Source organism: Leptosomus discolor, chromosome 2 (assembly GCF_034619465.1).
Source record: "Leptosomus discolor isolate bLepDis1 chromosome 2, bLepDis1.hap2, whole genome shotgun sequence".
Classification (NCBI taxonomy): domain Eukaryota; kingdom Metazoa; phylum Chordata; class Aves; order Leptosomiformes; family Leptosomidae; genus Leptosomus; species Leptosomus discolor.
Genome location: NC_141392.1, coordinates 59,038,555 through 59,064,554, shown reverse-complemented (window position 1 = coordinate 59,064,554; position 26,000 = coordinate 59,038,555). Strand labels below are relative to the sequence as shown.

Here is a 26,000-nt window from a genome sequence, read left to right as displayed (position 1 = left end):
TGGGATCAGAGCTCAAAACTTAAGAGGCTGACCACTGCTGAAGAATGAGACAACCAGCCAGCCATTCACAAACCATGAAGAATTTCAGGTGTGATTCTCACACTAAGGATTACCAACTGCAAGGCTGTGTTGGTGAGGACCTAACATTTCACCTGAATTTACAGATTCAGGCAAAAATGCCTATTGATCTTGAGATGCCTGTATCGCCCCTGTAATCTGGATTTAGACAGTCCTTCAATGTGTCCTCAAAGAAGAAATTTGGCTACCTTGAAGCTGGTCTTCTACTTGTGAATCTACCCCTGCCTTCCTCTTCATCCCCTCAGAAGTCCCTAACATATGGAGGGCTTTATTTTTGTTTTGCCTTTATCCTCTTCTATGATACCCCTCATTTCATTGCACAAACCTTCACTTTACTGGCTATGATACCAAATGATGGAACTGGAACATGTATCAACAGACAAATCAGTATCTTGTTATTTCCTAACTCCTGTACAGTTGGTATGTTTTGTATATATTATTATTTTTTTAAAAATACTAAAATACTCAATCCAGTCAACTGACAGTATTTAAAATATGATGAGGTGTCCAATGCAGCAAAAAAACCCAAAACATTTAAATTTCACAAACTGTGATATGTAGACATCGGAGCAGCTGCGTTTCTTCTGTCTCATAGGCTGTATTACTAGGACTTTATCTGCTAAGACTTTACCAAGTATTTTCAAGTCACAGAGAAATCAAGCATTTAATGCCAAAGTAAAAAGGGATAAAATTAAATTTAAAGACACAACTGCAATCTTTAAAGTTGCAGTCACATATAATCCAAAAGACGGAAAGTGGTGACATTTACAAGAATATCATAGACACAATTAAGAATTCTATTTCATAAACCATCTAGCATTTTAATGAAAAAAGTTAATTCTCAATGGAATTTTAAAATGTAGATGAAGAAAAATTAACATGTAATTACACAGTGAAATTATCATAGCTTTATTTTAAAATCAAAGGAGGGGAGCCTCCTGTTTCATTGCTACTTACAGCATCTTTTGTTAGTTTATTTTACACACTATTTTTATTTCAAGCCAAGATTTCTACACTGCACCAGCATTATCCCAAAATGTTAATCAACCATGCCTGACAGAATTCCCCAGTGATTTGCAGCAAGTGCTGATGCTTCCACTGATACCCAGTCCTGAGCAACTCACTTTTGTTAGATTTCCCAGGATGTCGAGTATGCTTTAGTTTCATCCTTCCATTTCCAAATCACCTCTCTGTGATTAACAGAGCTGAGACTGCAGACAGAACTGAGCCTACACGTTCAGCTGCATCAGCTATGCACATCCATTTTGTTCAGTATCTAAAATCCGGGTGTTTCTCAAGCTCTGGGAAGCAGACCTGTACAATATCACTTCTGATCTTAGATAAAAACAGAATCACTTTAAATGAGTTTTAATGGCTAACATATAAAGCACTACTCAAGAAGAGCAATGGATATTGAATTATGCAGTTTCACAAACTGGATGTGCAAACTGACAACACTCAAATTAACAGCTGTAGCATCAATTAAAAATATCTCTTAAGCATATCTCCCTTGACAAAGCAGCTCCAAAATGCCTTGAACTCATCTACACTCAAATGAAATAAGAAGAAAAACAAAACAGAAGTGACCATGTTAGATGCAGGAGCTTGCAACAATATCTGTCTTCTGAGAGGAAAACCATACAAAATAAAAGCAAGGAAAACTTCCAGCCTCCACTGACATCTGATGAAGAAACTGTTACTTCTTTTTAAAAGCAGAATTAATAGTTGCTGGGGTATACACACTGGCTGTATTCAAAAAAGCTGATATAAAATAAAGCCTTAAAGTGTGTGCGGATGTATTTGTGTGTCCATCCCCAAAGACTTTTCAGAAGGATGTTGTCTGACTCCATGTTTATTTAATTTTGGTTTTAACACTGGTGAGGTGGGTTTTGTTCATTTCACACAGATCGTTTTTACACTTCCAGCTCCAGGGCGACTGTCAGTAGCAGAGGACGGTGCTTACCTGCTGAGCCTGGTACCTCTGCTGGGCCTGCGACAGATATTGTGCCTGGGGTGGCAGATGCTGAGGCTGCGGCTGCTGGTTGTAGTACGGCTGCTGGCCCTGCTGGCAGTAGCCACTTACACCTTGCTGACCATACTGAGGCGGTATCTGTTGGAAGAACCAAGCAAAGTAAATGCATGAGTTGAGGCAGGAAGACATGAAATCAAGCTATGTCACATCCATGTGGCAACCTGGATATCCTCAGCTATACATCTGACCCAACAGTCCTACTCTTTTACTCAGCAGTTATTGCAAGCCCTTAGATCCTCTTGCCTGAGCAGAAGTAAGCCCAAGTGCTCTGTACAGTTACTCTTTTCAGGAAGAGCTTCTAAGCAAACTGCTACGCTTCTGAACATCATGATCCCATAATGCCCAGCCTTAAAATACAGAAGGAGTTATTTTAAATGTTTTCTCTCCACAGGCAAACTACTGAGGCAAACCTTCAGAAGAATCATTCTGATACACTGACCCAAAAGTAGAACTGTGGAAAAAAAGGCACAAGTCTAAAATAGACATTGAAAGAGAAATGTCTTTTTTTTGTAGCAATAAAGTACTAATTTTTGTGAAAAGTTTTGCCCACAACTCTCAGGTTTTCAGCATTTGTGTGTTTAAGCCTTACACAAAAAAAGTGGAGTGTGTAGCAGGTTATTGGTTTTGTCAACTTCATTCTCTCTCAGTCTCCTCCTCCCTACTAAGATGTACCCTTTTTTAAAAAAAAAAAAGTGGAACACAAAATAACCTGTCCTACCAACAGACAAATCTGTATGTATCATGCACCAAGAACCCCCCACACACACTGAGAATTTAAGTTATAACCAAAAGCAAGGCAATTACAATGTCAGAGCAATTTTCTGCATCAGTTTAGTCTAAGCCTTGTATCAACAGACACTGACATTTTCTCGAGGTATTCCAAAGAGCACACTTTCAATAAGCTCCTGATATTGTGTCTATATTGTCCCCGACCCATGCCTTCCCCCAAACACTGCTAATTTAGTACCATTTCAGATAAATGACAGCTGCACACAGGACTTCTCCCTTCTAGAATGGGCCTCCTATTGGTCCTGCACATCCCTGTCCTGAGCAAGTATCTGATATCTGAGCACATCTGAAATGCTTTGATCTCTGAACTGTTCCCACTGAGTTTCTGATACATTGGTAAATTTGTTTACTCAACATGTAGCACATACCTGTTCTACTTAAAGTTACCTTATCACATTCATTCAACAATACAGTAATATTTGTTAGGTGATAATAATAATACAAAGTAAAATTTAAGCACCTGTTTAGGCTGGTTTTACTACCCCAACTTGATCTGCTCCTATTACTTCTGCCACAAGTTGGCTACTTCTGTCTAACTCCTAAAGGCCAGCACTGTAACCCCACTTCTGTACTTGTTCTCCTTCCCTGTGCTTCCATTTCCTTCACCATCATTTCACAGGCAGTTAGATGTTTCTGGGACGAAAGCAACCCTTTCTGACAAATACCCTCTCCCTGCTGATGCACAAATGAGGCAGTTATAATGAAAACAAAAAAGGGTGTGCTGGAATATCATCAAACAGACAGCTGGAGTCTGTGATCTGACAGAAGACCACATGATGATTTGCCCATCAGCTGCAAAGGAAAAGGTTCCTAGGAAATGCTGAGGAGAAACCTATGTTGTGGTCCATCTGGGTCCCAAGAACACTAGGAAGAAAAGGAAAGATATACTGACATCAAAACGTGAGCTTTCAGAAAGAAGAAGAAAGAGAATTTGAATGCCCGGCTGACATGATGGTGACAAAGCAAGAGATCAGATTCATCAGGAACAGGAGTATTTCCAGAGTAAAGATACTTGTACAGGACTGCTCATCTGAACATAGGAGCCAGGACACCGGTACCTAAAGATCAAGAAAGTGAAATTTTAAATGGAAGACAGGGGATTAGAAGAACACACGGTTCTAAAGCATGGTATTGCTATGACAAATGAAGACATGGAGATTCTGGGCCATCAAGTGAAGATGCCAAGAAGAATCAAAGAATGAAGACAGACACACAGATGACTGCAGAGCAAATAGGGTGGCAAGAAGAAAATCCAAGAACACATTGCCTTTTACACAAAGGGAGGAAGTAGAAGAAAAACTGCATCACTGGAACATCAAGCCTCAAACAAAAGCAATAGCTGTAGTCACATGAGAAAATATGGTAGAAGGGAGACAAGTAGTTGGTCACTATTTTGTATCATCCTAGGATATAAACACACAGGGAATACAGCTGATGGCGAAGTAACATTATATGCTACACAGAGTTTAGAAACAAATCAAAACAAAATTCCACCTCGCCAAGCAGCAGAGGTCTAGAGTTTGGTTGGATGACAAAGAGCGAGTGCTGGGACCACCAGGCATGGCTGAACTACAGCAATGCTGACAGCAGCACACTGAGCAAGATCAGCAAAGGCACAGTGCAAGATTGTGTAGAGGGAGATTTCAACTCCTCCCATGCAGGCTGAGCAAGCAGACTACAAAGCAGAGACCGAAGTATCAGGTAAGTGCCAAAGGTGGTTCCGTGGAGCTGCTCGTTAGGGAGCCTGCATGAGGAGCCACTGCCTTAGGCTCAGACCTGAGCAGCAGGAATCATCTACTTCTATGTCCTACAGCTGCAGAACCACTACATGTCAATGACCACCACACGGTCAAACAGAGCATCCCTACAGGAACAATGAAAACCAAGGAATCTACTACTGTTGTGCTTAACTTCAAAAAGTGCAACTACATAAAAAGCAGAAAGCTTGTTAAAATGAAGCTCTAACAGACAGCTGTGAGAAATAAAACCTGACTGGCAGCAAAGCTGCTTAACAACCACCACATGGAAAGCACAGAACCAATATTCACCACCTGTTAAGAAAGGCCTGAGAAGAGCAAAGGGACATCAGCATGGCTCATCACAGGTTTCTAGGAGCAACAAACCATCCTTCAATAAGCCAACACCAAGTCCAAACGAAGAAAATAGAAAAGACTGTAAACTCTGCACTTCAAATGTAGTAAGGCAGGCCAGAAAGAACTGGAGGAACAGCTAGGATAGGGAATCAAATGAGTAATGAATAATTTCTTCAAACACATCAGGAGCAGGAGGTCTGCCAGAGAGTCTGAAGTGCCAAGTGATGATCACGGTATAAAAGGAGATTAAGAGAAAACAGGGCCATCACAAGAGAAGCTTAAGAGATTTTTTGCACTAGTGTGCACTGTAGAAAAATCTTGGGAGGTTCCCATGCTCAAGTCCCTCCTTTGTGAGGGACTCTTATGAACGCATCTGAATCTGATGGGACTATTCATGGAACAAGTGGACAAATGAACGGTGAGGAACGCTAAAGACCATACATACAGTGCCACTCCAGAGGCTGAAACAAATTCAAGAATGTAATAGTTCAGTTACTAATGATGGTACAAAACCTCTAACTTGGAGCTGCCTTGGTGGTTGAGAATTGGAGTATGGCTTTAAAAAAACAAAAAACCCAACCCCAGAGAATAGAGTAGTTTAAGACTATAAAGGACTGATGACTGTTCTGGATAAATCAGTACAGATAAGAATTAAGATCAGAATTAGGAAACAACTACACAGCTTCTGCAAAGCAAAATCCCTCTCTACAGAATTCTTGGTTTTATTAGGAAGGGTCAAACACAAAGGTTCAGAGAAATGCAACAAGAATGATCAAAGGTATGGAAAAGTTTCCATACAAGGAAGCTATAACCCTCTAGCTATGGGGAAGACACCAGGAAGTAAGAATATGATAGAAAGCTACAAAAGCTTCTTGTCCACACAAAATTCGGAGATACTAAGTAAAGCTGGTAGAAGCAAAATTCAAAATGAGAGAGAGAGGTTCTTAAGTCACAGAGGTAGCAGATGTTTGAAACTCCTTGCCAAATGATGTTTTGAAAGCTGAAAGTTTACGTGGGCTCAAGCAAAGCCTGGACAAGCTCACAGAAGATACAACCTCTGAGGGTTACCAAATATATAGAGCCACATCTGGCTCAGGAAGTCCCTGAACTGAAAATAGCTGGAGGCTTGGAGACTATTGGGGGAAGTATCACATGCTTGCTTTGTTCTGACTCCTCTAGGCATCCAATTAAAGCCTCCACTGGAGGCAGGATATGGGGCTTCAGGAACCCTTGATCTGACCTGATATAGCCATGCCTATGTTCTAACCACCTTTTGGCAACGTATTTGTGTCCTGCGAGAAAGAAATGAAAATTTGATCTGTGAGGTACTGACTAACAAATGTAACCAACCTGAAGAGGGAATAACACCTTGACTGCCAGAAGCTGGGAAGCTGCTCTAATTTCTTAAATGTTTTCCCTAGCAATCTACTTCCAGACACTGGTGTGAAAAAAAGGATACTGGGCTCTTCTTCTGACCTTATGTATCAGTTGCTTATGTTGGAATTTTCCTCCATATTCTCCCAAACCAGACTGTTTTAAAAACAAAGCCCACCAAAACCACCACAATAATCCTCATGCTACAAGTACTTTTAGATGCTGTATTCTTCAGTGCAAGACCCATCACTGCTGCCTTAGCTGAACACTCAGTATATTTCTGTGGCTATTTAAATAAATAACAAACAACAACATGCAAATTAATCCTCCTGCTTTACTGATGGGGATCACAAGATACCGCTTATGGACAAATGTTTATTAAACAGCATATAAAAAAGCTTAATTAAAATCTCCCCAGAACAAAACAAATCTAAAGCCAATTACTTACAACGCTTGGAGTGAATGACCCAAGCATCCTCTTTCTTCATAAGGTAAACCCTTCCTCCCTTTCTCCCTTACACCCACATTCTTTGTGGCCACACAACACAGGAGATGAGAATTTGGGAAACTTCAGCATGCCTGTGGTAACACACACATTCTTGGGATGGTTCAAGAGAGAACAAACCCGAGTATGAATCTACTTTTAGGAAGCACAGAAACTGTGATAATTACTTTGCCTCCTATCTGACTTATACAGTACAAATAGCATTGTTTTGGGCAAAGTATTACTGACCATCAGCGATCAAGCCACTCTGAATGTGAATAAGGAAAGGATGAGAATAAAAGAGGAACAAAATTGGCAGCCAGAATGAAGAAGTGGGAGAAATCCAATTAAACTTATAAACTTCGCCCATTATCTTTAATTCTTGCTTGAACAAGGGGTCTTGTGGCAGACATTCTTTGTCCAGGTAATACCTTGATAGTAATGGAAGTTTTAAGCAATTTTTGCACGCATAATCCATAACTAATGTCAAAGGAGAAGGATCATTAGACAGCATTACAGTCATTATAATAATTTTTAAAATTAAAATGTAACAGAATTAGCGTGTTAGCATAGGTACACTAATAATACCAGCAATATGGAGCTACTGCACTTTTAAACCATTCTAATGGCTAGATCTGGTCAATAATGGAAGAAACTCTACATGTCCCCTATCACAAAAAGCTCTGCCAAGTCACTTTGGGACGACCTGAACACACCAGTCATCATGACATGCTCACCACATGGGAACAGTTCTGTCAACATCAGTCATTGCTTCTCCTTGCAATCTATTTGGTGCCCAAAAAGTAAGGCAGACCCTGGATAATGCTGGTAGCAGGCAACAGCACAGTTCAGAATTCTTGAACAACACTGTAACGACATAAAAATCTGTGGGGAAAAGGGTGTGTCTGGCCCGGCTAGCATTAAGCCCTAGTAATCACAAAGAGCTGAACTCCACAGGCAGAAGAACGGGTGACTACCTGATTCAATGGCCCACCTTGCCGAGAAACACTGAAACAGACCTGAACACTGCAAAATAAGTACTGTCTTCAGAAATGTAATCGTCAGTAACATTCCATTTTCCTAGCAACTATAACACCATAATTACCTAGAAATTAGAATACAAAATGTATAGTGCGTGGGATTCACAGAAAAAAAACACCACCTGGTACTTCACACAGGAGTAAAATAGCACATTCTTGCAGTCAACAAGACATTATAGACAAATGTAATTCGAATTCTTTTAATTTTACAGTGGTCACTTCAGTAATAGCTATAAAGAAAGCTGTCACACAGCTCCTATCAGACCTTCGGGTAAAACTCTTGCGATTTTCTGAAACATCTACTCCTTCGGTCTTAGATTTCCAAAGCCGGATTTCTGCCAAAACATTAAGTATTCCCCAAAAAAATTCAAATCATGCATTTCTCCATGACTTTTAAGTAGATGACTTCGACGTAGTTAAAAAAAAATTCAGTTCATATCTAGAGAGTTCATGTAAGCCCAGGTCATCATCTGTACGTTTAGATGGATTACAGAAAGAAGAAAGATATAATATGCTTATACAGCGTAGGGAAATCCTTTGGCACACACTCAGTCGCAGTAAAGATTCTATCCTAGTTAGTACAGCATTGTCTCCGGTCTCAAATGACCATGTCCAACCCCAACGTGCTTGTGCACACACGGTCTTAACAAAGGCTACAAGTCCTTCTCACTGAATGACAAAAAAAATTCTAAAAGGAAATCAAGTAAAAAGCTGGGTGTTAATGTCAAGGCTGCTAATCGGAGGTAAATCAGAAATCCTGACGCAAAGGCATTTTATTAATACATTGTATAAATTCTATTACTACTTAGCACTTAGCTTTGACCTTCTGACAACACATTGGTTACAATGTTCACCTATGTTACCGTCTTTCCTAGACTGTTTGTCTTTACACTGAAGTATGAACTTTCAAATCTTATTAAGAGCCTTTAAAATATTAACACTAGGCCTGATACTGATCCACCCTGTGACCCAGAGCAAGGAAGCGAAAGGATAAAAAGCATGTTTCTGTGTCACAGCACAATAATCCCCATTCCCGAACTTGCAAGGTAGCGGATTTTGCAGAGTCATTAAATGTATGTCTATGTTGAAGACTGCAGTGCAGTACACAGACCAGCAAACCAGCTCAGATATTGGAAGGAGCCTACACCAAAAGCTGTGCGAGGCTAATTTGCCGTGCTCTATAGAAGGGTGAATTAGGTCAGAGGGAGATCCACACTCTAGTAGACAGGCTGCTTCTTGTACGCAAGCCAGTTAATTTAAAAAGGTAGCTCAAGCATCTTTACAACACGCTGCAGTCTGCAATGCAGTCATACCTTGTACTACTGTTAACGTGCAGGACAGAAAGGATAGGACTTCAAACACATGCCTGTAGTCCCCTTTTCCTCAAAAAGTGCACAGCAGCACGATTACACCAGTTGTCAGTGCAATGTATATGGGATCAAATACATAGCTGTCATAAGGTGCTCTCTATATACTGCCTTCTACTATAGCTTAAATCAAAGCAACCCGAGCTAATTAGTACAGGCAGTTTTCCTCTCTTTTTTTTAAAAAAAGAGAAACTATAAAAAAAAGAACATAAAAAACTACTAAGATTACATGATTAAAAAACTCTCCAGTCAGAAAATATAGATGTTAAGGTTCCAAAAGCAACATTAACTGAGCCATGTTGCACATATATAGCACCTTCTCTTTCTGATTTATGTTGTCAAATGCATTTCATAAAATATAGAGGATGTGAAATGTGGCTCAGTTAATGTGGCTGCTAGAATCTTATCATTTATGTTTTCTGACTTCTTAGCTGTGCAACCTTCACATCTTATTAACATAATTTTTTGCATAGACTGTAGTATGGAATAGTACTTATGTTTTATGTATTGACATATTTTTGATGTACTGAGATTTCGAATAAGTTTGCTATTCTTCATGATGAGAGCCAAATAAATAAAGACTACTACCACAAAATAGTCAATCATTTATAAGGAAAAGCAATATCTCTCCTTCCAAAAAAGAACACTTTGATTCCCTTGTCAGAAATTGATGAAAACTACCTCTGCTGTAAATGCTAAATCTACGACAATACCACAACCACCTCCCACTCCTACCTTCCCCTAAAAAACAGTAAACAAACAAAAATAAAAAATTTGCATATTTTAGATGAGCTAAAATTACTTTCAAGGGAGAGGTAAACAGCTAAGTCTAGAAACAATAGGAAGAAATTTTTCCTACACAAGAGCCTGATAGTGTTCATTTGTACACTGCATTACAGTTTGAACTAATGCAACATTTGGTCCTTTCTGCAAATTAAAGGATGAAGATATGATAATCTCTAGTAAGAGATTTTCATATTGTTATATCCATCCCCTCAGACCAACACCACAGAGAAAACTGAAATTTTGCAATAGTTTTTTTTTTCAGAAGAGCTATTTTGATACATTAAAAATAAAGAGAAATCATAGTGCCTATATATATATACACACACACACTTAAACGATGAGTCAGATATCTATTCTTATACCTGCCTTTTTTTTTTTAAGGGATCAAAATAATTATAAGGGATCATGTAATCTGCTTAATTATTTGATTTCCATTTTACAAACCAACATAAGAAAAAGCACATCAGAACTGCCACAACCAATGCGAGCTCCACCCAATCTCCACACTGTCTCCAACGGTTGGTGCTACAGTAAAATGCACATAGGAAACCCTTTCCCTCACTGCACTACCAACACGAAACTCACCTACGAAATGCCAGCCACTAGTTAAAGAAAAATGCAAAAGCCTGTATTTAACCTGATTTTCAATCGTGTAACAAATAATTTATCACTGGGCACTTTCACGCATCTATGAACAGACTACACAACAGTCTTTGGTCCCCAAATCCTGTATTTGCAATTTATTCTCCAGGAAATTTGTAACAATTTTGACCGCTATTTCTCAAATGGTGGTTAAAATAAAGTGTGGTTAAGAAAATACAGACGTACAAACGTCTTTCTTCTGACAAGTTTTGCAGTGCCATTCAAACCTTCTAAAGCAAGGGACACAAATGAGAGGTATGGGTTGAGTCTGAATAGCAGGCAATCTAACCACATGAGTAATCCTCCATTTTCACACCTTCATACACAGAAACTCCCAACACAACTACTGGAGACTGAAAAACCCCTCTCTAAAACAGCTTTCACTCTACATTTCTTCCGGCACACAATCTTGGTAGCTGGAAGAAATGCAAACATTATTATTCAATTGCAGTAGTGAGAAAAGACAGAATGCACACACACCCTGTTTACCACCACTTCCCCACCATCTTGCACACCCTTGAGTTTTCCTTCTTTCTTCCAGTCTCTTTCAAGAGAAAAGGGTGCTTTTTAATTCGTTCATGTGCTCCTCCGAAGATATCAATCTTGATAAATACTGTCTTTACCATTCCTAAGTTCGATGGCTTTTAGAGCAAAATCATTTGAAATCAGAGCCCTTCATTGTACCTCTTAAAAATAGCAAGAAAAGAATATAAACTATCTTCCACAGGGAGCAATGCTGTGTACCCTTCAGCAAGCCATGCCTTTCTCTTCTTCCCACCCAAACTTGTTCATCTCCACTAGACTACTGGGCTTCACAGACCTTTACAATACACACCCTGTCTCTCCAACAGCTGCTTTTCTTCTCCGTTCTTTACTCCTATCCTGCACTTTGTAAGTAACATCACCAGGCACCAATATACGGTGGAGGCCACCCAGCTCAAGAGCAGCGTGGCAGAAAAGGACCTGGGAGTTCTGATGGACACCAAGTTGAATATTAGCCAGCAAAGTGCCTTTCCCATAAAGAGGGCTAATGGTATCCTGGGCTGCCTTAGACAGCATATTGCCAGCAGGTCAAAGGAGGTGCTTGGGGTACTGTGTCAAGTTCTGGGCTTCCCAGTGCAAGAGAGACATGGACATACTGGAGACAGTTCAATGAAGGCCCACAAAGATGATTAAGGGACCGGAGCACCTCTCCTATGAGGAAAGGCTGAGGGAGCTGGGACTCTTCAGCCTGGAGAAGAGAAGGCTCAGGGGGATCTTATTAATGTATCTAAACACGTGAAGGGAGGGTGCACAGAGGATGGAGCCAGGCTCCTGTCAGTGGTGCCCAGTGACAGGACCAGAGGCAGTAGGCACAGACTGAAACACAGAAGGTTCCTTCTGAACATCAGGAAACACTTTTTCACTGTCAGGGTGACCAAGCACTGGCACAGGTTGCCCAGAGAGGTCGTGGAGTTTCCATCCTTGGAGATACACAAAAGGTGTCTGGACACAGTCCTGGGCAACTGGCTCTAGGTGGCCCTGCTTGAGCAGGGGAGCTGGACCACATGACTCCCAGAGGTCCCTTCTGACCTCAACCCTTCTGTGATTTAATAATGTGGAGCTGCTCTAAACATATTTCAATGTAGTGTCTTAGTACAAAGTTAATAGTCATGGGGCACACCCAATTTCTGGACACAACCACTCTGTTTTTTGCCCAGACACCTTTGACGAGATTGCCACTTTCAAGTCAGCCCCCACAGCTCTGCCTCCTGGGTCTGACTCTGAAACAGAGCAGTAGGTTACCATTAGAAACACCAAGCCATCTCCAGTTCCAGTCTTTCACTTTTCTAAGGGATATCACACTTCTAATCATGAAAAACTTGCCATGCACATTCAGTGGGAGAACAGATTTACAGCTCTTTGTGCTCTCATTATGGATTTCAATCCCCAAATAGTGTCCACAGCATAGGAGGTCAACACACAAAAGAAAAAGGCATGACCTCCCACAGCTATCATCTAGGTTCAGCAATTTCTGTGACAAATGTTGTCATTTGTACAGTCCAAATTCTGCTAGTTTCTTCTACTACAGCAGGATCAAAACCATTCTTTTCATCTGGACACTAAAAATTCCCCACAGCAAGGAGACCTGAGGCAAACAGAATGACTGGCTGAACCAACTGGATAAGAAAATTTGATTACGTCTCTACCGGCCCGGCATAATTCATTATCTTGCAGCATAGCATTAACTACCTAAGATCAGGATCCCATTCCTGTGATACAGTCCCTCAACAGCAACATTCCTACTGACACAGGCAGACACACTCCGGAGTGCTTATGCTTGCTTATAAAAGTAAGAAAAACAAAGTAACCCCTATCCAAAACCCTTCTTTAGACGAGTTTGACTGAACAGCATCAGTAAGAAAAAATAAATTAAAAAAAAAAGCTTGAGAAGTAAAATCTTTTCTATGCTGGCTTTCTTTTTCCCTTCTCTATTGGGAACAGATAAAAACCAACTCAGCCTCTTAAATAAGAGTACTTACATAACGTTTTGAATGCTACATCTTACAAGTGTAATACAGCTATGACTTCAAATATTGCTGCAAGTATTTCTAAAATAAAACTTTCAAACCCCTCCTTGTAGTCACAGAGTTTAGATATTTGATTTATTCCGTTTCTATTATTTAATTTGACCTATTACTTAGCACTGGAAAACATCAAAAGAACCCTGACAGAAACATCAAAGACATCAATCTTATAAATTCATGGCTGAAACCATATAGCATATCATAATTTCTTAAATAATTACAGTTTTATTATACTCAAAATAAGATGATTATTGTAAATTATTCCTCATATCAGTTACCACAAGTAAGTCTTCGAAACACCTCCTAAATGTAAGTATCTGAATATAGACAATTCAATTCATCTAACGTTATCCTCAGAATGGAATACAAAAAAACAAACAAGAACATTCATAGTTATAAGATCATTTATCAAAAATGACCTGTTTTGATTAATTGAAAATAACCCCTTAAAAACCTACAATCAACCATCAAGCTCACTGATTCATTCTGCTAACCTACTAGAATTCTTTTTTTAATTAACATTGCAACTAATCTTAACTTGAATATTGTGCTCCATCAGTTAATCTTTATAATACCTACTATTCTTTCAAAGCATCCAAGCACCTCCAGTGTATCCATGAATGCTCCTTCCCTTTCTTGAAAGCTTAAACACTCCTTCCCCCACAATTCTGGTTGGTTTGAGCTATTGTCTGAACACCTATTTCGTTTAAGCATTCACAAAACCAATTCTTACACTCACAATAAAATGCTTCCTTCTCATTTATGGCCAGACTGAAGTAATATCTATCTGTACACAAAATTAACACAAAAGTGTATAATTGTAGTTTTATGCTCAAGTGCCCCAATTATGCACTTTAAAACACTTTAAAGGATCCATCAGGAACATTCACTATCTCCAAACTGTAAAGTCTAGAGGAGTGTCTTTTGACAAAACAGCTGCATTACAGGGAAATCTTTCAGTTAAAAACCAAAGAAATCAAACAACTTTGGGGTTTTTTTACTCCAAAACACCTAGATGGTAAAGAATGGTGGGACCTGGCTGGTGCAGCGCATTTTGCCAAAAGCAACAGACAAGCATGAAACTGAATAGTTCATTTCGCTTTTGTGTAATAAAGGTGTCCCAGGTAGCCTTCGCCTTACAGTGCTAAGCACCATAAAAGGGCCCAGACTTCAGCCTGTTCAGAAAGGCGGTTAAGGATGTCTGTGCCACACAAGCGAGGACCCTACACCTTCCTCATTTCACTCCCAAGGTAACTGCAACTCCCCACACGCACTCTTTGAATATTCAGTCCTCTGCGTTCTCACTTCTTACAAACACTGTTAGGAGGCAGCCTTTTCCAAAAGGGCTGCAGGAGGTGACTGTCGACATTTTTTGTTACGTACATTTCTCTAAGTATGTGGTAGAGAGGGGCAATCTATGTTAACCCATCTGACTTTCACTGAAATGGACTACAAGTGCTCACACAACACATTACGCTTTTTTCACCTGGCTTGGTGATAATCTTGAAGATTCTTGCATCATTAGTTTATTAAACAAATTAGAGTGGTGTTTTGTTTGGTTTTGTCCATCTTCGCACCGCCCAAACTCCAGGGGACATAGAGGAGGATAAGGACAAATTATTTTCTGTTGTTTCCTACGACAAACCTGTACCAAGTTCTCAAAAAATAAGAAGTCGGAAAATCAGGAATGGTAAGAATAGTAAGCATAACAAGAAGGTAGACACTTCACTGCATTAAAAAGCAATATACAAAGAAAACAGCTTCAGGTTGACTCAAATATGGTTAAGTACTGAGGCCATGTTAGTGAAGATTTTCCTCAAAAAACCCCAAGAAAACAGACACAGTGACTTACAGTGAGAAAATGCAATGCTCTGTGCAACTCATGGGATTTACCATCAGGTGTCAGGTGCATGTAGTCACTATTTGTTGACCATCAAACAAAGAGATGATAAGAACCTACTTAGGGGTCACAGTCCTCAAGATGAGATCACAAGCACCAGGCAGAGCGAGTCAAATCAGCAGTTGCTATTCCAGTTCTACAGAGGGGCCAACAGACTGCTAAGCTCTTCCAAAGGTGACGGGAAAAGCACACATCCTCAGGAGGCAGCCATCCAAAGCTGTTCTACAGGAAACACTCCATGCAGAAACGCTCCTGAGCTGCTCATCTAATCCACTGAGTGGGTTCCTGCCTCGCAACTGCCCAGTGCCCACTTCTGCATGCTGAGGGGCTGGGGAAAGAAGGGGTCTCCTGACAGCGGGCACCACAAAAAGCAGGACTCCCTTTTCTGGAAAGGGTATTACCTGGACAAAGCCTGTCCTCATAGGGGAGGTGCTCCAGCCCCCTGATGGTTTGTATGTCCCTCCTCTGGACCTGTTCCAACAGGTCCATGCCTTTCTTGTATTGAGGGCTCCAGAGCAGTACTCCAGGTGGGGTCTCACCAGAGCAGAGGGGAAGAATCACCCCCCTTGACCTGCTGGTCAGGCTTCTCTTGATGCAGCCCAGGATGCAATTGGCTTTCTGGGCTGCGAGCACACATTGCTGGCTCATGTTCCGCTTTTCATCCACCAGCACTCCCAAGTCCTCCTCCACAGGGCTGCTCTCAATCCCTTCTCCCCAGCCTGTACTGATACTGAGGGTTGTCCTGATCCAGGTGCAGGACCTTCCACTTGGCCTTGTTGAACCTCATGAACCTGGGCCCACTTCTCCAGCTTATCTAAGCCCCTCTGCATGGCATCATGTCCCTCAGGCATGTCAACCGCTCCACTCAGCTTGGTGTTGTCCGTAGGAATTGTTCACCTTTTGTATAACGCTCCAGAGGCTAAAGCACCAAGACAGCATGTTTACAGCTCCAAACCAAGCTGCTGCTCCTGAAGCCCCACTGGCTTCTCTCTTCACCCAACCTGTCAGTCCCCCCATAGGTGGTCTGATCCTCTACCGAACCATTTCACCGCACTAAAATAGCAGAAAGTTAAGGGACAGCCTTCTGGTGGCTTCGCACACAGGAACAACTCAATATGGTCAGATGAACCCAGAGGTGGTGCAAGAGAAGTGGCACTGCAGCTATCAGTTCTGTTGGCTTTGGCTGCTGTTGAACTGCAGAGTCTTTGGTTTTGGTTTTCCTGGGCAGTCCTCACCCTATGAATCCAAACCCATAATTCTCACTTTCCAAAAAAGCACCCCATATGCAAAGCAACAACTTCCAGCTCTCCACCAGAGAGACCATAGAGAGCCCTCTAAGATACAGGTGCCACAAGAAAGCTGCAGCCCAAAGTGAAGCCTTCTCTCTCCTTGACTTTCAGTGAGGACATTGGATTTTCAGGTCTCCTCACACTCAGACACTTAAGTTCTGACATAAAATTAAACCCACTTTAAGCAGGAAAGCAGTCATTGCAGCTCTCACCCAGAATGACACCAAGGGGAAAGCAGCGATGTGAGGAGGGGAATGCAGACACAGTTCTCTCTCTCTTCCTTCCTTGCAGGAAGCAGAAACAAATAATTTCAGGGACATCATTTGCATGAAAGTAAAGCCACTTTGTAAAACGCAAGTGGGCAATGCCCATTTAGATTAATTCTTGAATATTGTTAGTAACATCAGTGATCAATTCTCTATGTTGGTAGTTAGATATTTAAGCCTCCCATTTGGTTTGGCAAATCCTTCTCTAAGTACCAGTTGTACTTTACCAGCTACAGCATTGTTCAGGCATGAGCTTCTAAGATTAAACTAAGCTTCTGATTTTGCAGCTGCATAACTAACTAAAATATTTCAAACAGGTCAATATTTCTCAGCAGCTGTATATACCCTCCAGAACACAGAGTTCACATGTCCTGAAGAACAACAGGCAAGTTCCATTTTAATTTTAAAAGCAGGTATTTTCACTACTTACTTAGCTCTGAAGTATATAAATCTGTTTTTTTGGAGAGTATAAAACTAGGGAGAAAGGCTTAGGAAGCAGCACTGTCTGCTTTGGAGGGAGTACTTACCCATCTGCCCTTCTGGCCAGAGGTTTAATAGATTTCTATTTTTATAAAGGACATAAGGGGAGGGGGTGGCTCCATCAGTTTCCTACAGAAACCCAGCTGCCAAACTGGATGTGCCAAAGGGGAATTTTAGGGAATTTTAAAGAGATAACCTCTGCTGAGACTGCAATGTCAGCTTTGTAACCTCATGACTGGAACATGTGCAGTGAATGCTGGATTGAAAAAGCTGTGCTATGGGAGTTAGAAGAAAGAAAGGGAGAAAACACGAACAGCACGAACTGGGATTATTACTCTGTGATGAGAAGGGGACTGGAGCTCAAAAACACTGTTAGTTCACTATGAAAAAAATACATCTGTAGAGTAAGCTCACTTTGATTTGGGTATTTATTGATAACCTATGCACACTTCCATCCTCTCAGACCTAATATGGTCTCTGCATTTTATGCTGATGCTGTTGTTCCATTTAGCAGTTCAGTTGCAGCGTATTTTAAACAACACACAGAGTCAAACTGACCTCTGGTTTAAATATTCAGCACAGAAATTGAGGGTTGGGGGTCGAGCAGGGAAGAGGAAGCGGAGAGGAATAGCAGCACTGCCAATTAAAAGCAAACAACAATTAAAAAACCCATTAAATAATCCGTACGTTTTTGGATCTAGTCCTTCAGCTTCTACTCAGCTTTTCTCTCATGTCAAGAGGTAAATATAAACCAAATCTCCTCAGTTAAAAATTATCAAGACTCTTAAAGAAAATAGATAAAATAAAGAACTATGGCATGTGCTATTATTTACTCACCAAGATCACAATGTTTGAAGTAATTTAGTAAGCTAAGAAAGCTGCAAAACACTTATGACTCAAAACTAAGAACAACATTCAAAGCAGTAACGATAGCCAAACAACCCACACAAATGCAGTAGCCACAAATACCTTCAAAGGTCTATAAAAATGCAGTACCAAGGAATGGAAAAAGCATTAAAAGTCTTACTCTGGGATTAAAGAGGTGAAATCAGTGATTTTCCATTAGACAAGTAAATTTCTATACTAAATTACAGTAAGGGAAGTCTCTTTTGTGTAAGACCCCATTACAAAACACTTCCAGTGTCCACCTGCTTTCTTCCTCTCCTCACATATAGCAGCGTGCTTGCAAAACCTATCCTTTTTACTACATTTAAAATAGACGGGAAAAGATGATGTCATCACATTTCACCTAGAATAGAAGCAGTAATAAATACCCTTTTGCAGTGAAAGCAGGAATGCTTTATGATAAAATGTAACAGCTCTTTACAAAGAAAGATCTCAAAATAACAGGAATGTTAAGAAAGGTAAAATAAATTAATAGTCTATGTTGTTAAAAACGATCTACAAATCTTTACAATCCAATTCTCTCAACAGCTCCGATATGTGGTGAATGTCATTAAATTATCAATCTAAGAAGAAGCTGTCTTCAAACTTAAAGATATATGTCCCGTTTAGCCTGGAAATTTAGGAGTGTTTATAAAACTTTTTTTAACATTTAGGGTTAGTGGTGTGTTTTGGGGGGGTCTGGGGTTTTTTTCATTTTTTTTAAAGGAAGCTGCCAACTTAGGACCCTTAAAAACCATCTAATTTTACAACCTCACTTCATAAGGCATAGAAGGCATACACTACTAAATGATATCTTTAAGTAAATGCTAGTTTGTTTCACCAGTGTTCGTCTTCCTGGGAAGCACTTCATTGAGGACCTGATCCCTTGAGGAATAACAAGCTAATTCAGTGCTGTGCATCTCAGTATCTCTCCTGAAGAAAGGGCATGTAATCAAATAGTTAGCATCCAACGTAACCATTCTGTGCATCAGACAAAAAACCTAGACAAGCCCCTATTTAAAAGCATTGCATCTTCTACTTTTTAGCCTATAAAACTTATCTGAAAAGAATCTTATTTCACCTTCAAGTCAAAAAGAAAAGCTTGTTACATTGCGACAGGCTCTTCCACTGCCTTGCAGTAAGAAAAGCTTTGCAAAGTTGGAAGATTTTTGCTCTATCAAAAAAAAATATTTCTATGATGTATCGTAAATCTTTACCTCCCTCAATCGGGAGGTAGGTTTTTATGCCTTTCAAAATTTATTATGTCTGCTTGACTGTGCTTTCCTAAAGATCCCCTTCAGCTTCTGTTCCAACTAGCAAGTGAAAACTCTCTCAAGTGCAGTAATATAAAAGAAGTAGGAAAAATTCAGCACATGAACAGGGCAGACACACAATGTAGTGCAGTGCTTTGCAGAGCCCTACAAAGCACATTACAGCTAGATTCACGAAATACATGAAAGTAATTGCTATATAGGTCTTATAATTTATTAAAGTTTATAATACAAATGAAACCATGAAGTCAGTCCCAGTTGAAATGCATACATTTCCAAAGCAGCCTTACAAACTCAGCAAAACCTCCAACCTTTTCTATACGTCTTTCCCACCCACATTCCTATTTATTTTCATTACATGTTATTCGCGTTCCAACTCTACAAACTGCTATGCATTTTTAAATTTTAATCATACAAGTAGTGTCACTGAGCTTAACAGGACCAACATTACTGGCGTTACTGGTGATGCGCACACAAACGTACAAGCCGAGGGATTTATATTGCAATATCCTTGGGGCAAGGAATATGGATTTTTCTACACTTTACAAAGCAGCACATAATTTTGATGGCAAACAGAAAATAAAGATTTCAGTTTTAAAATTTTCATAGATCATGAATGTGAAAGATAACCCCACTGCTCACCTATTACCAGCAAGCCCAAGAGGACAGCAGAAAGCCCAAAAAAGGCTCTATAATGCATCAGAAGGATCTCCACAATCATTTTGTCTGATGATAATAGTCAGGAAAGGTACTATACAAAGCTATGACAAAAGAAATTTGAGAAGACTTATCAGGAACCAATTTTTCCTGCTAGTCACTCTCAGATGTCTTTCTCTACTTTCGTCAAAAGCAAAGGAGTTACAACAAAATAAGGACAAACAACACTGCTTCTATTAAAAAATAAGTAAAATATGCAAAATTAAAACCAGTTTTAACTACACTATTCCTTCCTTACATTTTTCCCACTGTTAAGTTTATTCAGTTAATAAAAAAGGGAAAAAGTTACATACAGAGCCACTATCAAATTCACTATCAGAAAAACAAGCAATAATAAGCCTGGCAATGAATTTTTCTCCGCTATTTCAGTATATATACTGCAGCAGATATTCAACACTTCTAGGCTTGAACAGTAAATTCATCCTTCGTATGCAGAAAGTGCAGCAAATTCTCTGATAATACAAGGGTGCAGGAGAACCTTGATTATTTTAATTACTGAGAAACTTGTCTTGGATTTATAAACTCGACCAACAAGGTGCACAAAGCAAACAACATACACAGAAACAGAAGCCAAGGCTATTTCAGCAAAATTATACCTTCTAATGCATTAGGATTGCAGGGTTTGGCTTCACTACCAAGTATTAGCAAGCGTATTTCACTAACTTTTGTAAGATGAATTGATTATTACCATGACGTTCCAACCACACGCAAAAAAAGTATGGCTACACTACAGCAGAAATGGACTATCAGTTCAACAGTGGCTATTTCGAGAAAGAGCTTTTCAAGTTTATACTAACATGGTTTTTTGACGAGCTGAATACAGTTCTACTCCCTTATGTCAAATAACATTTATGTTTGAATTATGTATCTGTAATGTGCACCATACCACAAAAAGGGAGACATGAAGCAAAAACACGACTTTACAGACATGAGTTTACCATCACATAGTATTGCTTTATAAATAATACTGAAGTAAACAGAATCTGCATATAAATAAAATTTCTTATATCGACTGTTAAATACATTGACAGAACCAAGCAGCAGCAAAACACTGCTTATCGTAAAAATCTCTGCTTTTATTTTAAATATATAAACAAAATATTTATTTTTGTAACCATCAAAGCCAGGCAGCTGACTTTTGATTTTGTCTGTGAGGAGCCACGTCTACAATTAAAGAGGAAAAAAAGAAAGTGGGTAGGGGGAAAAAAGGCACAAGTGAGCTTTCACACTATTGACAAGGCTTATAATCCAGAAAAATCTGCTGTGTGAGCCAAGGCACAGCAACATAGTGTTTAGGCACATCGAGGCGAAATGCTTGTAAATTCCACTGGTCCAATGAGCAGAGACACAGTTTTCATAATTTTATCATTGTGCTCCACGGCTGAGCGGCTGTCAGGCCAATGGCAAGGCACAGGTTCCCATTTGAATGACATATGGGTTCACCCAACCAGAGAGATGTTAGAGCATTAAATACCACAAACAGACAAGACAGGAATACAAAAAGCCAAATTAGCGCTCGCGCAATGGTGTGCTCCGGCAGGGACCTGGCTGCTCCCGCCCAGCACCTCCGCCAGGTCCCCAGCGTCAGGAAAGCTGTGTCCTCTGGATAACAGCCTCTCACCTCATAAAACTGAAAGACACACCAAAAAATTGTACTTCAAAGGGCGGCAGTAAAGTAAGAAAACGTGTATTTTTAAAACACTGGGAAATGTAGACTTAGCTATGTGGGGAGAGAGAAGCGAGCAGGAATTACCATTTCCCACAGTAATTCTAAAAAGCACCATGGAAAATACATTTTACCTTTGTGGAAAGCTGTTCTTCAGACAGAAGTGTTTAACATGTTATATAAACATGTTATGCAGTGAAACGTAAAACACTGGGGGATTTTCATCACATTTATTGCATTTGTTAGCCAAAATGTAGTAGTCTTGTAATCACCACCACTGCTGCAGTAAAACACCTCAGTAATATTAACAAAAAAGTGCTTTCAGCCAGGCTTGAAGTAGAAAGGTATTATATTGAACAACTTGGACCTGAACAAAACAACAAAACCAAACAAAATCCCCACAGAACTGCAGACAAACTTGCACCAAGAGAGCATGGGGCTGATCTCGACTGGCAATTCACCATCCTTTGAAATCCCCGTTTGTGAAAAAACCAAACCCAAGTCACATAAATTACCAAATGCTGCCTAAGACACAAGCTGTCCCCTTCCCGTGCAAGGCAATGGAGCAGCACACAAGCCACGCAATGACACCCATCCGCAGGAAAGGTTTAGACTTTGAGGAGCTGAAGGAGGAATTGCATTAATAATTTTCAGGCTTTGGTCAAGAAATACAAGTCAAGAAGTTCACCACCATCATGGAGGTGAACACTGCCCTTGCACAGCAAGGTTTAGAAAAGCAAAAGCAGAGAAAGCGCTGCACACAGGCTGCCTAACAGACCCCGCCTGTTTACAGGCAGCTACTTGGGTGAGAAGGAGAGGGCACGCTCACCCTTGCCCTGCACCCAGTCAGCTGCAGCCCCCCCCGCCCAGCTCCTAACAACTCAGGGATGTGCTAGAGACATTGCCTTCCACTGGCTTTACAGGAATTTTTCTTCTAAGTCTTTCTGTGCTCTATTTTCACTCTGCAGATCTCTCTCTAGACATGGTCTCTTCAGATTTATTTTGTAATACCAGGATCCTCGTCTGTTTGTACTGCATTTTTCCTGCTCACATTTGTTTTACCCTTTCAGTACTACTACTGTCATTGCATCTATGCAGAAGACTTGGGAGACCTCACTGGGATCTGCAACATTCTCCAACAATAAACTGAAATGACCAGGAAGGAAGACAACCATTAGGCATCCATTCAAAATAACTGTTTAGATCCAGGGTCCTGATTAATTACTGCAACTCAGAAGTTGGCGACAACCTCTTCCCGACCAAGAAATAACTACCCAACAAGAGCAGGAATCCATAATAACCTTTATTAAGATTTAATCATATACAATTTATTTTTTAAGTGGCTGAATTTGTACTTCGCTGGCAAAAAGTTGGTTTGCTTTTTCTTGGAAAAAAACCCACTTTTTAGGATAAAGAATTGTTAGGAAAAACAACAAAACCAATTTTTTCCTTAAAAACTCCAGCACAACACCACTACCTCCCACCTCTTATTTCTTTTCAGTTATCTCCACACACATCACCTAATAGATACCAGTAAACTGTATTACAGATTAAGCTCTGCCCCAAGGTTTATCCTAGCAGTATATTTTCACTTCTGAATTTGTTTTGCCCAAGAACTTCATATTCCAGCTGGACTTTCAATTGAACACATGCAACTACTATCCTCCCACCTCCTTTTTTTGTAGTTAATTACTAAGAACCTACTTCAGGACTATGTACACCAAAATACCAAAAGAAAGCCCCTCTGACTCAGGAAAAATCCCAAACAAATCTATTTAAATATTTCCCTAATTGTTCTTCATATAAGCAAGCAGCATGCCACCTGAAAGGATAAGATGAAGAGCAAATGAATCAAAGACTACGAAATGTATTCCTTAGTTATTTTAACATCTAACAGTAGAAAACTATTTCAAAGCTACCAATATATGCACAGAACAGTGCTGGCAAAACACAAGAAAAGTGGATATGAGGCAGAATTGTCAGTGATGTCCTCCTTAAAATACTATCTTAGAGAACGACTCTCATACCCTCTAGGCTAATCCATTCCCATGCTCTGTGTTGGAAGATGATACTCATATTAAAAGATCCATCAAAGCCTGCCCTACCTCAGACAAGGAGAAAGAAGGCAGCACAGTTAATGGAGAGAAACCCTCCGAGCTGTAGGCAGAGCACCTCTCCCCTTGCCATTATCTCTCCCCACTCTACCATGCTAAGGGAACCTGGCAAACAGAGACAGAACTCCCAATTCAAAGATGCAGGAGCTTTCAAAAAAGCTTAGGAAATAGGGAGAACAAGGCTGAAGATAAATAGGATCTTCAGTGCAGGGGGGGAGTGGATAAAATCAATGACTAATACATATCAAATAAATGTGAATAATACTTTTCTTACAAGTTAAAAGTATTTAATTACATGGGTGGAGATTTCAATGACTGGTATAGAGATGTGATAACTCCTGAGGGTTAGTCTGGGGTGTTTTGTTTTGTTTTTTTTAAACAAAGTACAGTACCAAAACACGCCAGAAATTAAGAGTGTTTTGGGGAGCTTTCAACTCAGAATGAAAGCAATTTTTACACATACACACAGAAATAAAATTTAAGTCTGTCAAAACAGAAAACTGAAAAAGTTACAAAATTTGAATATTTAGATTTGACTATAACTGTCAAGAACATACAAGCTATAACTTACAACTGAAAAAAAATTACTGAAAAGAAAAACATTATTCTGAAAAAAAAAACCCACAACTTTTTAACTCCCCCTCCCCCCAGCATTTCTTTTTAAATCAATTTTCTTTTGAAGATTCTTTAACTATGACAGAGATTCATTGCCTAGCAAACTACACTTGCCACATTTTCCAACAACTTACAGGTATCCCAACTCATACACTGCAGTATACCACAGTACTTGGGTAAAACATGGAAATACTCAGACAAAATTAATACAGACTTACAACAGACTTCCACAGCACAGAAATAAGCATGAGTAACCTCATAAAGTTCATCAAGGCCAAGTGCAAGGTCCTGCACCTGAGTCGGGGCAATCCCAAGCACAAATACAAGCTGGGCAGTGAGGGGATCAAGAGTAGCCCTGGGGAGAAGGACTTGGGGGTGCTGGTGGGTGAAAGACTGAACATGACCCTGCAATGTGCACTCGCAGCCCAGAAAGCCAATTGCATCCTGGGCTGCATCAAGAGAAGTGTGGCCAGCAGGTCGAGGGAGACGACTCTCTCCCTCTGCTCTCATGACACCCCACCCGCAGTGCTGCATCCAGCTCTGGAGCCCCCAGCACACAAAAGACACGGACCTGCTCGAGCGGGTCCAGTGGGGGGCCATGAAGATGATCAGCGGGCTGGAGCACCTCCCCTGTGAGGGCAGGCTGAGAGAGTTGGGGTTGTTCAGCCTGGAGAGGAGAAGGCTCTGGGGAAACCTTATAGTGGCCTTCCAGTCCTTAAAGGGGGACTACAGGAAAGGTGGGGAGGGACTCTTGATCAGGGAGTGTGGTAATAGGACGAGGGGTAACGGTTTCAAACTGAAAGAGGGGAGATTTAGATTAGAAAATGGGAAGAAATTAATTACCATAAGGGTGGTGAGACACTGGCACAGGTTGCCCAGAGAAGCTGTGGCTGCCCCCTCCCTGGCAGTGTTCAAGGCCAGGTTGGATGGGGCTTTGAGCAACCTGGTCTGGTGGGAGGTGTCCCTGCCCATGGCAGGGAGGTGGAACTAGATGGTCTTTAAGCTCCCTTGCAACCCAAACCATTCTATGATTGTATGAGTTAAATTTATGTATCTTATTATAGTTTGTTTAATGTGGTGTCCATAAACCTGTAGGCAGGTACACACTAAACTGAGCCAGACTGGAACATTACTGTCTTGAACGTTAAGATAATTTTAACACAGAAGAATGCTGTCCCTATCTACAGAGCTCCAACAAATTGACAGGCCTTTTCTATCTCTGTTCATGTTGAACATAAGCAACTAGACATCAATAAAGTGAACAAATAATTCTCAAAGTTAAAATGAAGTTATGATTTCACTAAATCAACTGGTATCCTCTCTTTCCAAAACTACTCTGAAACCCAAAGCAAAGAGTTATGATTTCACTAAAACAACTGATATCCTCTCTTTCCAAAACTACTCTGAAACCCAAAGCAAAGACTTGGATACACTGGTAGGAACGTAGCTTGATGCTTAATGTTTGGGCTGCACAGCTCAGGGCATTTTCAAAGACAAGATATCAATCCAAGCTCCAGGGGGAACAAAGCCTTATACAAGCTATCG

At 40.3% G+C, this 26,000-nt stretch overlaps 1 protein-coding gene across 9 annotated transcripts in view; it reads right to left on the bottom strand.

Moving 5' to 3' along the window:
- The window catches only part of ARID1B (AT-rich interaction domain 1B), a 336,190-nt gene that overhangs the window by 250,604 nt on the left and 59,586 nt on the right, over nucleotides 1-26,000 (bottom strand). For all 9 annotated transcript variants that reach the window (XM_086461129.1, XM_086461132.1, XM_086461135.1 and 6 more), the window contains one exon: nucleotides 2,042-2,188. In XM_086461129.1, the coding sequence (XP_086317255.1) occupies nucleotides 2,042-2,188 (147 nt within the window). The remainder of the gene's footprint in view (nucleotides 1-2,041; nucleotides 2,189-26,000) is intronic.